The following is a 14,117-nucleotide window of genomic DNA, read 5'->3' on the forward strand; positions in this document are numbered from 1 at the left end:
CAAAACACAAGTTCTCTGGAGACTTCTTTGATGTGAAAACAGAAGGATTTAATAGAGGTTTTAGTGGGGATAAAGTATTGTTATGCACCCTGGGACAACTTGCAAAGTTAAGGAACCCCTGCCAATATCATCTGAGATTTGTTTGCATAACATGCAAAAAGGAAATAAACACTGGCTATCTTAGAAACACTGGGGAAAATCCAGAGTTATATAAATGGGGGAGGAGAGGAAAAAAAAATTGTTTAGAAGAAACTGTTTTCCAGCTTCTAAGGAGATATTTAAAAATTAAGTACAGGCCTAAGGATGAGGTACTCCAAAATTTCTGAGTTTATGTCTGGTGTTTGGGGCCTGGGACTGCATTTCCAGGCTTGCTAAGAAAAAGACAAAGAAAAAGCCAACACCAAATCTTCCCAACTGCTGTCAGCAACTCTGAGCATCAGCCACATGGGGCACCCTTTAATGCACAGCAGCATAAACTCTGCGTAGCGTGTTGAGAATAGAACAGATGGCAGCAGTTTCCTCCAGACAAAACTGCATCTCAGAAGGCTGATGTTCAAGTACAGGGCTCTGAAGAAATTTCTGTGGGAGTTTCAAGCCTTCTTCCTCAGCAATATGCACCTAGCTACATAATGATGTAAACACATACCCATGTAAGTGATGTGGCTAGGTCCTTTCTTAAGTGTCAAAGATATTAATGCCATTTGCAGTGAAGTACCCATCAAAGTCTGTGGTGGAACAGAAGATGCTATTTACATGGCAACCTCTTGATAGATTTATGGTAGATGGAGCCTTGTTAGCAATCTGATACTTTAAGTGTTACATTTTTTCCTATGTATTTCAAATTCTTTTGTTATATTTCTATCTACTTGCAGGTACACAAATATTCTACTTACAAAGCAACATTTATCTAAAATTAGAACACAATTTCTCTTTGCCTCATCAGAATGAAATCTAAACACTTTCCCTCTCCAATGCAGCCAACTGCCCTCACTTTTGCGATTATTCACATTCAAGTGAATGTCCTGGAGGATGACAAGGAACACCACAGCCCTCAGCTTTAATCAGCTGAATGGATCACAAGAAAAAAAAAAAAAAAAGGGCTTGAACATGCATCTTCAGAGCAGCCTAATACTGAAGGTAAGCAGCAGCTTGCTGCTGCCATGTTCCCACCAGTGGAAAGATCTGGTCACCCTCACAAGTGGAAGATGAAGAAAGAGGGTGCATTTGGCTATTGTGCCATGAAAGCCAAGATGGCTACTGGTTCCCCTTGGAAAGCAAATGTCAATCATTAGGTCCTAAGTCTGCATATGCAGCCACTGCATAGCAGGGGAGGTAATTCACTATCTGTCTGTCTGCCTGTAATAATCAGCTTACTATTTTGTCAGTATTTTAACTAGCAGTTCTATGAGGTATATTTACCACCCCAAAATTTAACATACAAAATCAAGATACCATATAACCCTGCATGACAGAACAATAAAAATAACAAATGTGTCAAATGGGAGAGCACACAATGTTACATCAAAAGTGACAAATGTTCTATGCATACAGTCAACAACACAAAAACCCATTACAAACCCCAAATTGTCACATATGACAGGCATGGCTCAAAAATATAAAAGCAGCAACACCGGTGATTTGTGTCAGAAAGAAATTGCTCGACATTAATACCCTACATCACTGAACACTGATACAACAGATGGACTGAAGCACTGAGTTAAGAGTAGCAGTGTTTTGGACACAATCCCTTCTGCCATATCCCTTCTGGAAGTCGCTTGTTTTTGTTTGTTGTTTGTTTGGTTTTTTTTTTCCAAAGCTGAACTTTCTGTTCCTCTAGAAAAATAGAAAAAAAAAAAAAGCAAAAAGACAAAAGGAGTAAAATAAAATAGGTATTCCATTAAGGGATAAAATCTTTCAAAAAATGATGTACTCTAAGTTTCCTAAAACATTTTTCAGAACCAGTGTGACTGAAGAGGCTCACTAGGAAGCCTGAAGGCACGACAATAAGAAGTCTGATCCCCTGTGAAGCCCTAAGTTTTAATCATACAATTGTTATCAATGCACCTAGAGGCCAAACAGCACTGTTCTTCTCTGAAAGTGAATTCGGTACAAAGATTTTCCTAAAGATGGTCCACTGGTAACATGGCACTTGGGCTCAGAAAGCAAGTCCATTCCCTGGCAGTCCTTGTCAGCTCCTCCTTGCTGCTGCTCCATGCACCTAGGAGTTTCTTCACAAGATCACTTAACTAGCACATCTCACTACCCACCTGGTATCTGGATTTGCTGCCGGAGGTTTGAGATAGACATTTGGAAGAAGTCCTTGATGCCAGGGCTGACTAGGCTCAAGGGAAACCTCAGGGGTGGAGCAGCTGAGCTTTATAGGGCTAGAATGGAAATTGCTTACCCCATTAACCATTACTGACAGTAAGCGATGCTCCGTATGTGGCAAAAGCCCACGTCTCTCCCTCACTGGCCCTACTATCATGCTGCTCATAGAAAATAAGGTGAATAGTAAGCCATTGCTATTGATAGAACTCTTCTGCCTTGCACCTTGGAAGTCAGAACACCAGTCAAATAAAATCTATAGTCAAAGTTTAAAAAAACAAGAGAGGTGGATGACTAGATGAGAGTGCTTTGATAATGTCAACAGTCCCTGTATTTATGGAACTTTCCTCTACCTATTCACTAAGAAGTTAAACAATTCGTAATGCTGTTGCCTTTACTGTACAGGAAGAGCAGCACAAAGGAAAACCTGAGTCTGTGCTGGTTGTGTTTAAGTGATTTACTGCAGGAGCATGGCAAAGCGTGTTAGGATGCTGCCTGCGAGCCCTGTGTATTGTCTACAGCTGCTGTGGCTTCCAGCATGCCAAATTAAAAATTGCTAGTACTCTCAAACATAGGTTTGCTTTCTTACAACACACAGCCACATGAAAGCACTGTTACTCTTCACAATGCCCTGTTCCACTACAGAGGTGTTTGTTGTTATTTTTTTGCTTTGTTTTGCTTTTGTTTGGATCACTCTAATATAATGATTGGTCCTCGGCACTGAGAAACTGCTCCATAAAAAATCCAAAGCACTAACCATACACTCTGTCCTTGACCTCTTCTGCTTTCAATTAAAAGCATATTGCAGCACAATCTAAAAATTCATCTTAGGAGATAAACACATTAAGCCAAATCTGCATTAGTGAAAAGAAAGCTACTCTAAAAGAGATATTGTGAGAAAGGGTTGTTACTATTAGGATACAGCTGCCTCCCAAATACTAAGCATAAAGGCAGAACTGCCTCCTTTCATGTATTAATGTTCTGAATAATAAGCAGTAACAAATTAGGCATGAAACTTTATCTTGCAGTGATGTCTAATGACATATGGACACAATCTCTTTCCACTGTCTGCCTTTTCACTCACTCACAGTTCTACTAATTCCCAGATTCAACCTCAAAAGCAGAATCCAATCTGTACCTTCTCTTCTTTCAGACTCACCTTGCACTGTCAGATCTGCAGACAGATCTATTTTTACTGTCTTCGCATTTCACTCTTCTAGAAGGCACATACAGGCAGTTGTCACCACTGATAATTTGGATGTTATTTAGTGTTATGCCTTTTTGTCAATTTTGAAATCCCTCTGCATTTTTGTTCAGTGGAGATGGCAGAAACATACCAGCATCTGAAACTGCACCATTCACTGCTGCAATCAGGTTTAACCTAATGATTGGCTTTATTTTGATGCCCAGATCACATGGTTGGAGACCAAATGTCTGTTAAGCTAGATATCCTCCTCTTGTTCTAGTTGTAACACTACTAGATTAGACCTTATGGAGCTGTGGGTTGTCCACAACTCCTTATGGGTTCTGGGATCTTGCTTTGAAAACTAGTCAAAAAACCATCTTATTTATTCAAAAAACCATAAACTAGCTAAGGAAACTGAACTCTAAAAAAAAAAAAAAAAAAAAAAAAAGATTCAATTAGGACTTCATGGGGACCATTTTTGATCAATATCCTTAAACACCTGGCCTCTCACCACTGTTTTACATTAAGGAACAGGTAAATTAGAAAGCACTTGCTCCTGTAAACTAGTGAAATTCCTGTGCCGCAGTCTGAAGTTTACACAGTGAAATGTTACAATTAAAGCTGCCTAGAGATGCGTATTTAAAAACAAGCATTTTCAAAGACAATTGTTCTGAATACTCCGTTTAAGCACACAAATGTACATCATTTATGTTTCCTTTCCATTACAAATCTGGTAAAGGAGAGGTAGAATTAGAGGCACTAAAACCTCCTTGGGTTTCCCTGTGCCACTAGAGAAATCCCCCCTTGTACTCCATGGAAGGAGTTGTACAGAAGGTCTTGTTGGGTAGACACTGGAGAACAGCCAGAGGGCAAAGCTAATACAATAAAGACCATCCAAAGAGCAATTTGTTCACAAGGAGATAGTACTACTACTCTAATTTCACATGCCAAACTACCTGGATAGCTAATGCTAGTAGACAGAGATTTCCCCTAGGCTTACATTACTGTATAGTGCAAAGACTGCCAAACACTGGGGGTGAATGGAGTACTGTACCACTTTGAAGTAGGAGATCTGAAGCTGAAGCTATGAAATATACAAAAATGTATTAGTGCAATACATTAGGAAAGATTACCTCCATAATCAAAGGATAGAAAAAAATAGACCATTAGAGCATTTTAAGTTTTTTAAAATAATAATAATAATAAAAAAAAATTAAGCTTTTTGCAGTTCTTGTTGAGGTTTAAATCAGTGTCACACTTTTTTCCCCAAGTTTGTACCCCTGAGTCAAACATTGAATAAACATTATACAGTAGGTACAGAAACTAGTGTCTAGTTAAAAAGCAAAAGGTTTGAACGGTCATTGCTTCAGAAATGTTAAACAGTGACAATACCCTTCTGTAAGGGAGAAAAAAAAAAAAAAAGCACTCTAATTTCTTCTTATTTATAACTAGATAAAAGATCTCAAGTTTCCAGCCATATTGTTTCCATGTGTTAGGCTGAGGTTTAGTGATAAACAAAACCTTCAGTAAGGAAACCTGTTTGGACTACATCATTTGAGTTTGCACATTTGAGAACAACTACAGCAAAGCGAAGCTGTCTTTCCAAGTTAAGTTGCATGAGACCACATTAATCTTGGAGTACTATGTGAAGGTAGGCAGAGTTCTTTTACTATGATTATATGGAGCTCTAAACTCAATGTCCTTTATATCAAATATATTTTACTAGAGTAATAACTAAATTGCTATGATGTTGGCCTCTTGGCCTCTATTAAAATGGAACATCAACACTTCCACTAATTTAAAGGTAACATTCAGCTCATTAGAACCCCTGCTGACTGTCTCCAAGAATAATTCACGCCTTCTGCACTTTTCTTCCTCCTTTGTTTAGAACACCTGGAATAAGAGCTTATTCTTATTTATTCTTAATAGGAAGGCAGGTTCAGGTGCAATGAGGACTCACTGTTAATCATTTGGTTTGTTCTGGAAAAAGTGTGTGAAGGACCACCCTACGTTACTGGGTTTGGGAGAGTCTTCATCATCTTTTGGGGGAAGCAGAAACTGTCGGGAATTAATAGAACATGGGCTCCCAAAAGATGCATTTTCATTGTTGCTTTCAACAGAGCCAGGAGAGTCCGGAGTGTCCATGTTCCACGTGTTAGTGTTTGCTTGAGGTCTGTAACCTGCACTTTTATCCAATTCTTCCTCTGCAGGTGAGCGACTCTCCATTTTCAGAGCACTGATAGGCAGCTGCATTTGTGGCTTATAGCCTGCTGTAGTCACTAAGTCTATTTCTCGCTCCTCCTCTGGTTTAATTTGAGGCTGATACATTGACTGGATGTCAATGTAAACCACCTGAGATGACCCCACAGATTCATCCATAGGGGTATTTGAGATCTCCTCTTCAATGATAGGGGGGCAGTAGGACACAACTACATGGTTCTCCGTTTCTGAGTCAGAGCCATCTGCAAGCACAGTGGTGTCCGCTGCTGGGGACATCATCTCTGTGTCTTCAATCTTGGGAGCTGCAGACTGTGTTTCCACCACTTCAACACTATTGGGTGTGCAGGGATTCATTTCCAGTGTTTTAAGTGCCTTATTCCCCTGAAGCGAGAAAAAGGAAAAAAGAGTAAGTGAAAGACCTGGAAACCCTGAAAGCAACAACTTGTACAAATTAAATGAGTGTGTTGGCTGATGACTTGCACTCATCACACTACTATTAGTACAAAATAAAATGAAGTCGTTTAGTTCTAATTTTCTGGCTCATCACATATTTCTGTTAATGTTAAAAGTATTTTAGCCATCTTAAAGAGACTCCAGATACTGCAGAGAACTCTTTCCCCAAGTCCTGGCTTTGCATAACCTATTCCAGAAAGTTATTTAAATGCTATGCCCAGGTCTAGCCATTATGGCAAGCAGGAGGCTGGGGGAATTTATACTGATCCACACCTTAACATTGTGACAAGGGTGGTTACGTTACTCCTTCATGGTTATCATCTACTGACACTTCCCATTAGTTCTGGAGGAAAGAAATGCAGCAGTCATCTCCTAGGTCAAATTTTACAAGTAATTACTTGGACAAGAAACCTTAGCACCTGACAGCAGTTATTTAGTAACTTGTCCTGTTGCCTCCAGCCTCAGATTTCCTTCTACAATTGGAGCAGAAGATTCAAGATTGCAAAAGAACTCCTTGCTTCCAACACTATTTTAAAGTTCAAAGTACTAGATTTAAAATGAGTTACCTCACAAATGTTCTTCTGAAACTGCAGTGCTTTACTGTTCTCAGGATTTGGAATCTCTGGATAAAATGTTTCTTTAATCCTTTAAGAAGAAAAAAAGCAAACTTTTAAAAGTTAGAAAGCCCTGAAACATATTTTGAATACACAAAAGGAGTCAGGACATTTCCCTTTAATTCAGAATACTGAAGACATCTGGCATAAAGATTTAGTGTGCTACAATTTCCCTGAGTATTTAATGGAGCAAACAGCAATGCTTTTTAAAAATTTATTTTAAACTGGGGAATATGATATGCCACGTTTACAAAAAGTTGAAGATGAGATGTCTACCTGAGTATTTGTGAATGACTCTCAAATCATAGTACATTGCCAGTTTATTTCTATTTGGTAACTATTTATAAGTTGTGCTCACTGAGACTCAGGTTCCTGCAAAACTGTTTTGCACTCCTCACTCTGAGCTCTCTGCAGCTCAATTTCTCCCTCACCTTCTACAATGTGTTTTTGCCACTAACCTTTAAACAAAGCCTACTGGTATCTTTGTGTACTTGAAGAAAACAGTAACTAAACTCATGGAAAATTCTAGCATAGAAGCAAAATATATCCAGGAAGAGATCAGAACTGAATGCAGGCATTTACCATTCCCTCTTTCGGTAGCAGAAGATGCTGGCAATCACTCCAAGCAGTACAACCACTGCCACAGGGATGAGAATTGCAATGATTAATCCTACAGCTGGGGGACAAAAGAAAACAGAAAAGACAGTAAATACGTATCCAAAGTTACTAGCTTGTTTTTTGTCTTTTCTAACAGTCCCAGAGGTTAGAGACCATTTCATCAGATGCATGTCACAGTGGTCTTAAACCTTGACCTGGACCATACACTTCCCCTTTGCCTGAAGGACACAAGTGCACCCAAAAAACTGCTCATTCAGAGGTAACTATGGGAATCGGCAGATACTTCTCTCTGATTGCACAGCTGTGAAAGGCTACATGTGCAACACAAGACCTCCTCACTGTAGTTCTTTTCTCAGTAAGCAGTGGAACTGCACTTGCATGTTACTTGAGCCAGCCTTTGGTACGGGCTCATATGGGCCTTCATTGTACTCATTGTACAAACTGAACAGACCTTTGTAGGGTTTACAACGCTCCTAATCCCCAGGGTTTAGCTCTGACATACTCTGACTACCTCCCCTCACTGATGTTAACTGCCTCAAGTTCGATGTTTCTGTGTATTTTCCTTGCACCCCAGTCCTTAGTCTTTCATAGTAAATACTGGAAATATTGGGGTTTTTTTTCTTTCTTTTTTTTTCCCTCCTCATTCCCCAAAGTCAATTTTTTTGTTTTTTTTTTTAACTGTTTTTCTGGGTTTGCTTCTGTCAGGGGATGGATAAAACTGAACTCAAAGCAGAGAGGCATCTGTTTATAATTCTGAAACTGGTAAGTATTTCCACAATGTCTTTCTTCCCACCATGTATTAGCAGATATTCATCATGGGAAACATGACAAAAACAGCTAGCTGCTTGAGAAGACTGAGGCCAGACTCCATCATATTTAGTACTAGTTTAGAAGTAATTTTTTCTGCACATTTCACTATGGACTACAAGGTAGCTCTAATAGGAAAGCATCTTCTCCTTGTTCTCAACTGTACCAATTTTTGTATTTAAAAACAATGAACTTCATAAAACATAAATCTGGGATTGTAGACCCAAACATCTAAGGGGACCATAAAAAACAAACAAAAACCCCACAACAAAATAAACTCAGCTTTATGTAAATTGTGCAGCCCCTATGCTGAAGACAATTAAAGGGATATTCAACTTACAGTCTTCCTTTGTCACTACATAGAGGCTGTTTGGAGGGCTCAACCCACCAGCAGTATAGGCTTGTAGGTCCAGTTGGTAGCTTGTTTTTCCTTGAAGATCAAGTATTTTCAAAGATTTCTTGGTTAAATCAGTGATATTCTTAACCTTGAGTTCTGGACTCCCTGTTTATTTGGAAGCAGTAAGAAAAGCATAACCTTGTAAGAAAGGATTAATTCACAAAGAGCATCAGCTTTAGCAAGACTTTCTTGAAGTCAGCATTCAAAACCTCAAGAACTGTGTGCAAAGGAAACCTGAAAGATGGAATCCTAGCAGTGTTGCTTGCCTACACAACACAAACAGCAAAGCAGTGTGTTGTTGCTGCAGGTTGACTTTAATTTCTGACACTCCTGTTTGTCCTCTTTTGTTAAGGCAAGTCAGAGCTTCAGTTCTGTACAGAGATTTCATTACAAGATGGGTATTGGAAGAACTGGAACACTTATTTAACTGCAGCCATGTAACTTCCCCCATGTCTCATCCACCAAGTGTATATGGACACAGGCAGTGTGTCACATTGCAACTTAATGTGCAATATCTTAGCAGATATTGCATATCTTAGCAGCCTCAGTGAGGCAGGGTTTTCTCTGAATTATGCCTTATATTAAAAAAACTGTGCTAACCACACAAGGAGTTGATTATTTCAAGTGCCTTTATGACATATCAGGGGCCAACTACACCAATGAGTAATGCGAACAAGTAATGATAAAAGCATCTTTTTTTTTTTTTTTTTACTAGTGGAATTAAATTATTAAGGAAGATAAAAAATAATAAAAACACCAAGCCTATGCAAGGAAATTGAAATCTATTGATTCTATTTACCTGATTCTGAAAGCCTAGGCTTTAAAGCATCTTTTTCACCTTTTGCAAAGGAAAGACGATATCCCTCTAAAAACCCCTGACAATCCTCAATAGGTATGTCTTCCCACTTCACCAATATGGAATCTGAAGAAGTTTCTTCTACGGTAAAATTTGGTGCACGTTTTGGAGCTGTTGGGAGAATTACACAGGAAAGTAAAGTGTTTTATCAGCTTTATTTCAGAGCTAGCATTTTCAGTTTTTTCCTGAATACATTGAGAACACACATGGAAAAACTTCTGGGAAACTGTTCAGGATTTTTACAGATACAAATGACTGAAAGTTGAGTTTCTGGTAAAATTGCCTTCACCACACCTTCAACCTTAGCAATGCAATAAACAACAGGATATCCAAGGGCTCAGATTATGTCAGAAGCTCAGTTTCCCAAGCAAACTATTTTGCAGAACACGTATTAAACTTCAAAGTGAAGAGGTCCTGTAATTCGAATACAATACAGTTGTGATGTTAGAGGTTAAAGGCTTATGCAGATTCCTGGGAACAGGAAGCACTTAAAAACTATTCTATCTCCAGGTAAGCAGAGTTCAGCCCCAGAACAAACTGCAGTTATCCAGGCAGGGTTGGTATGGAAGGGAACAGAAGTGGAATTCTCAAAGTGGCTTGTACTCTAGGATCTAGTTCTGGTCAAAGAAGTGCTTTTAAATTGCTGATCTGTACCAAATGTGCTCAGAAGTTCACTCTGACTTGATGAATCAAAAAGTTGCTTTCTTTCCTACAGAAGTGCCCCACACCCCTGTGGTTCAAATGATGCCTGTACCTCCTATTCTGAAGACCACTGTCTCCAGAGAAAACTCCTGTGACACTGTTTCCCACCCACAGCTGGAGAACACAGAATTATTACATGGTCCAAATTGGATGGTGCTGCAGAAATGTTTTATAGTTCTATCCAGACAACAAGCAGAAGTCAGAACAAACCAGTAGTATTGCACAGGGATTCTGATCTCAGTGTTATTCTGCCAGCACCGAGTTAAAAATAGATGAGTCAAAATTCACTTTGAAAAGATCCTGAATGATAAAGTTCACTTACGCAGCTCTTTCATATACCCAGCTATGTTTTTGAGTAACTGATATCCACTGGATTTGCAGCCATATAGTGAAAAGTTGTATCTCACACCAGGTCTGAATAGAGCTGGGAAAAAAAAATCAGTTTAGAACATTTCACTTATAAAAATGATGATTCTAGCTTTCCCATGATAAATACTTACATAAACATGTCGTAAAAAATTACAGTCTTAGACCACAATGTGAGGAATAAATACTATCCTTACTTGTAATTCCTTTATAACTATGCCATCAGATGAGGTTTAGAAGAAGTAAGCATATACAGCTCCAAGAGAAATTTTGATTCTAAACAAACAGCATTCAAAGCAAGCTATTCAAATTGCATAAGTTTCTCCTTCCATGGGGAAATAGAAACTGAAGTTACCAGAAACAGTTCCCTCCCCTTCGTCCCCTAGCAGTCATGTAGATCTTGCCTTCTCCTCAGAAATAAAAGTGCTGAACTATCTGTAGAAAACACAGACAGTAATAAAATTTTCACTTCACATGTCTGGTTTTTGATACTATGATGTATAAATGATTTACTTTATAGGATTTCCTCAAGGAGGGGTACACTACTGTCAAGAATTTTTTCTAAACAAGATGCCACTGTAAAGTTCTACAGAAATCTAGTTGGTTTTGCAAGAGCTCAAGTCCAGCTTGAGAGATTCTCCAAGAAGGACTAAGCACAGAGGTGGATATGCCTGCTTGAGCCAGCCCTAGCAGCTGGGAATTCCCAGAAGGTGCTGCAAGAACGACCCCAGGGAGGAGCCTGGGAGTAGAGCAGTGCATTGGTGGACAGGCACAGTATTGTCTCCTAAGCAGAGGCAAGCTCTAGCCACCAGAAATGAAAATTGCATGGAGACACTGGCAGAATTACAGGCAGGAAAACATTCATGTACTAAACTCTTCTAAAAACCAAATATAAACCCTTTGAGACAGAAGAGACAAACCCTACATATTTTTGGGTCCTCTCTTTCTTCTCCTGGCCCTACCACAGCTGAGTTTCATTTTGCTGATCTGCCCACCAGCATCTAGAGACCTGGAATGTGCCCTGTTCCAGGAAATTTCAATTGCTGACAGGAAGCCAACACATGGAGATCACACTTAAAGAAATCTGCTGCATGTAAAAATAACCGATTAGTCTTTCCCCCTATCCTGAGCAGCACTGTTTATGTTTAGAACCCAAACAAAATCCCAAGCCCTAGATTAACCATTCTGCATTAGGATGAGTTAGGAAGTTGTTTGGTGTAACTCAAAGAGATAATTTCAAAAAAGTTAATAAACATACGATGATAACAGCTAAGCCAAGACTGATACTTGGATTTGGCAAGCCTGTGCAGGAAATTAAACAGAGTACCAATATGTGTCTCATTTATATACACAAACACATAGCAATGCAACACTCTTCAGTCTATATAGCACTGGTGCTGCTCTAACTCCACTTCTTGCTCAGGCTCTCAACGAAAAAGACCTACAAAAAAGTATTTCTGACTTACCAGACTTTATCACTGCATCTGTTGTATTAGAAGGAAATTTCTGCCAGTCCACTCTACAGGGTTCAGATCCAGATGAATGACACCATTTTACTATGTAGCCACAGGTCATATTGGGGTAGGAATTCCAAGAAATATAAATTCCATTCCCCATTGCCACGGCCCGATCTGTTTTGACATTGTCTGCAACAAAGATGATACAAAAATCCATCAGAGAGCAGACACTTATCTCTAGTCCAAGCTAGAAGAAAGCCTTCCAGCCACAGCACAAAGGTTTTATAAACTGCAGTCATTTCTAAGAAGGAGAGACGTGCTCCTGGTACTGTGAAATTGGAAGCAGTGCACTCAGCTATGCTTTCTAAAGCACACTGAAATCAGACCTAGCCTGCAGCAAACCTCTCAGCCAGCCATAAGTGTGATGACGAGAAGTGCTGCAGCTCAGGACTGGCTTAAAAAGCACTGTTTCAAGGTAAGGATTTACAGCAGATGTCAGGTTAAAATCTGACTTGACACCAATTTGGCAGGAGCCTCCAGCTATGAATTCCTGCTGTGCTTTCATCAGTTTGTTTTGTGTTTCTTTCAGAGTGTCTTGCTGTCACTTGCTGGACCACAGACAACCATTTTTCATGCTAATGTCAAATCTCTGGTAAACTTTCTGGAGGCTTCAGTCTACCATGGGTAAAATAATAAGTCAAAGCCCACAAAAAACCAGCTTTGTCTTTAGTCTGCTTTTCTTGTTTCTGATTATCAAATATCAAAGGTTTAGCTGCCCATGAAGTGATCAGCTCTGGGAATGACTTCTGATTCCTGCAGATTCCTTCTGCAGCTGCCCATCAGATGGAACCCTGCTGAGCTAAGGGATGTTTTCAAAAGGCCAATACAACACCAGTTACCTCATGACAGATCTGCAAAAACAGTCTCAGGGTTTCAGTTTTTCCTTTTTCAGTGTTCTCATTTATGCTCCCCATTGAGTCTATTATTTCATGTTATTAAAGCTATAAACTATGGAAGGCTGAAGGGCAAGGGCAGTTTTCAGGAACCAGTGCTGTGAAAGCTTAACTCTCACTGGCACACTGTGAATGTTGGAGGATTGTGTCTTTTTAAATAACCCTAACATACAGCTAAGTGTACCATCCTTTTCTAGTTTGTTCATGGCAAGAAAGACACACAATACAAAAAAGCAACTCATCTCCAGAAGCCTTTCAACACTCTTCCCTAAAAACACTATGCATCCAGCAAAACTACAATTCTGTGACGCTGGGAGAGAGCATATTTCTAATTAGAATCTTATAATTTTCCTATTTACAGGAAAAGACTTCTTACTGAAAGTGAGCACACACTTTAAAAAATGCTGAAATACACCACACTCCAGTATTTCCTGAGCCAGATGACTAGAAACTCACCAAGGGTAGTACTGCTCATTTTGGTGTATTTATAGCTGCAGCCTAGACTAGCAGAAAGAATGACTAGCACTACAGTACTACTGTAGTAGGAAAGGCTGTAGCAGCCAGATTATATGCACTGACTCTCTACAGAGCACTTTTCAGAGGCTGTGACAAATTAATTAGGGCAGAGTACTCTTTGTTTGTGTTTTCAGTTTTCACAAAACCTCAGCAGATCTCAATCTTCTGAGCCACTACTCTCTTATGGACACTAAAAGCACTTACAGACTGTACACAGGAAGCAGCCAGAAAAGATGTTTGGGCAGAAATGTCATCCAGTTCAGTGAATGAGTCATCTTTCATGACTGCAGTCAGTGACTCAGATAATTCCTATACCAACTTGGGAGCAAATCTTCAAGGAGTACAAGTTGGGTAACACCAAAGGGAACCTCAGATATCCCAGAAAAAGCTATAAACAAACACAAAGCCCCGGCTGCCATCAGCCATCAGCTGTCCCACACCACAAAGTTATTACCTGAATCCCAGAGTCTCCTTCTTTCACTGCAGAAGGAAAATCATAAAAGCATTTTCATTCATTCAACTGTCCTATAGAATTAATTTTACAGATTAAAGAATGTATTTCAGCTAATGGTGTTTTACAGAAGAACAAAAGAAATGTTTGCATTGAAACAAACTCATTTTTTATCAAACTGTGAATCTCAAAGCAC

The 14,117-nt window shown here is 39.4% G+C and overlaps 1 protein-coding gene across 9 annotated transcripts in view; it reads right to left on the minus strand.

Annotated features, from left to right (window-relative positions):
• Window positions 1-1,494: 1,494 nt before the first annotated feature.
• LOC139790090 (leukemia inhibitory factor receptor-like) overlaps window positions 1,495-14,117 on the minus strand; it is an 84,809-nt gene continuing 72,186 nt past the window's right edge. For 8 of the 9 annotated variants that reach the window (XM_071731377.1, XM_071731372.1, XM_071731371.1 and 5 more), the window contains 7 exons: window positions 12,011-12,190; window positions 10,501-10,602; window positions 9,420-9,587; window positions 8,564-8,725; window positions 7,381-7,474; window positions 6,751-6,829; window positions 1,495-6,112 (listed from right to left, as the gene is read on the minus strand). In XM_071731377.1, the coding sequence (XP_071587478.1) occupies window positions 5,474-6,112; window positions 6,751-6,829; window positions 7,381-7,474; window positions 8,564-8,725; window positions 9,420-9,587; window positions 10,501-10,602; window positions 12,011-12,190 (1,424 nt within the window). In that variant the 3' untranslated portion in view covers window positions 1,495-5,473. The remainder of the gene's footprint in view (window positions 6,113-6,750; window positions 6,830-7,380; window positions 7,475-8,563; window positions 8,726-9,419; window positions 9,588-10,500; window positions 10,603-12,010; window positions 12,191-14,117) is intronic. The other variant, XM_071731380.1, reaches the window with a different exon arrangement.

The sequence above is a fragment of the Heliangelus exortis genome, chromosome Z, assembly GCF_036169615.1.
Source record: "Heliangelus exortis chromosome Z, bHelExo1.hap1, whole genome shotgun sequence".
In the NCBI taxonomy this organism is placed as follows: Eukaryota; Metazoa; Chordata; class Aves; order Apodiformes; family Trochilidae; genus Heliangelus; species Heliangelus exortis.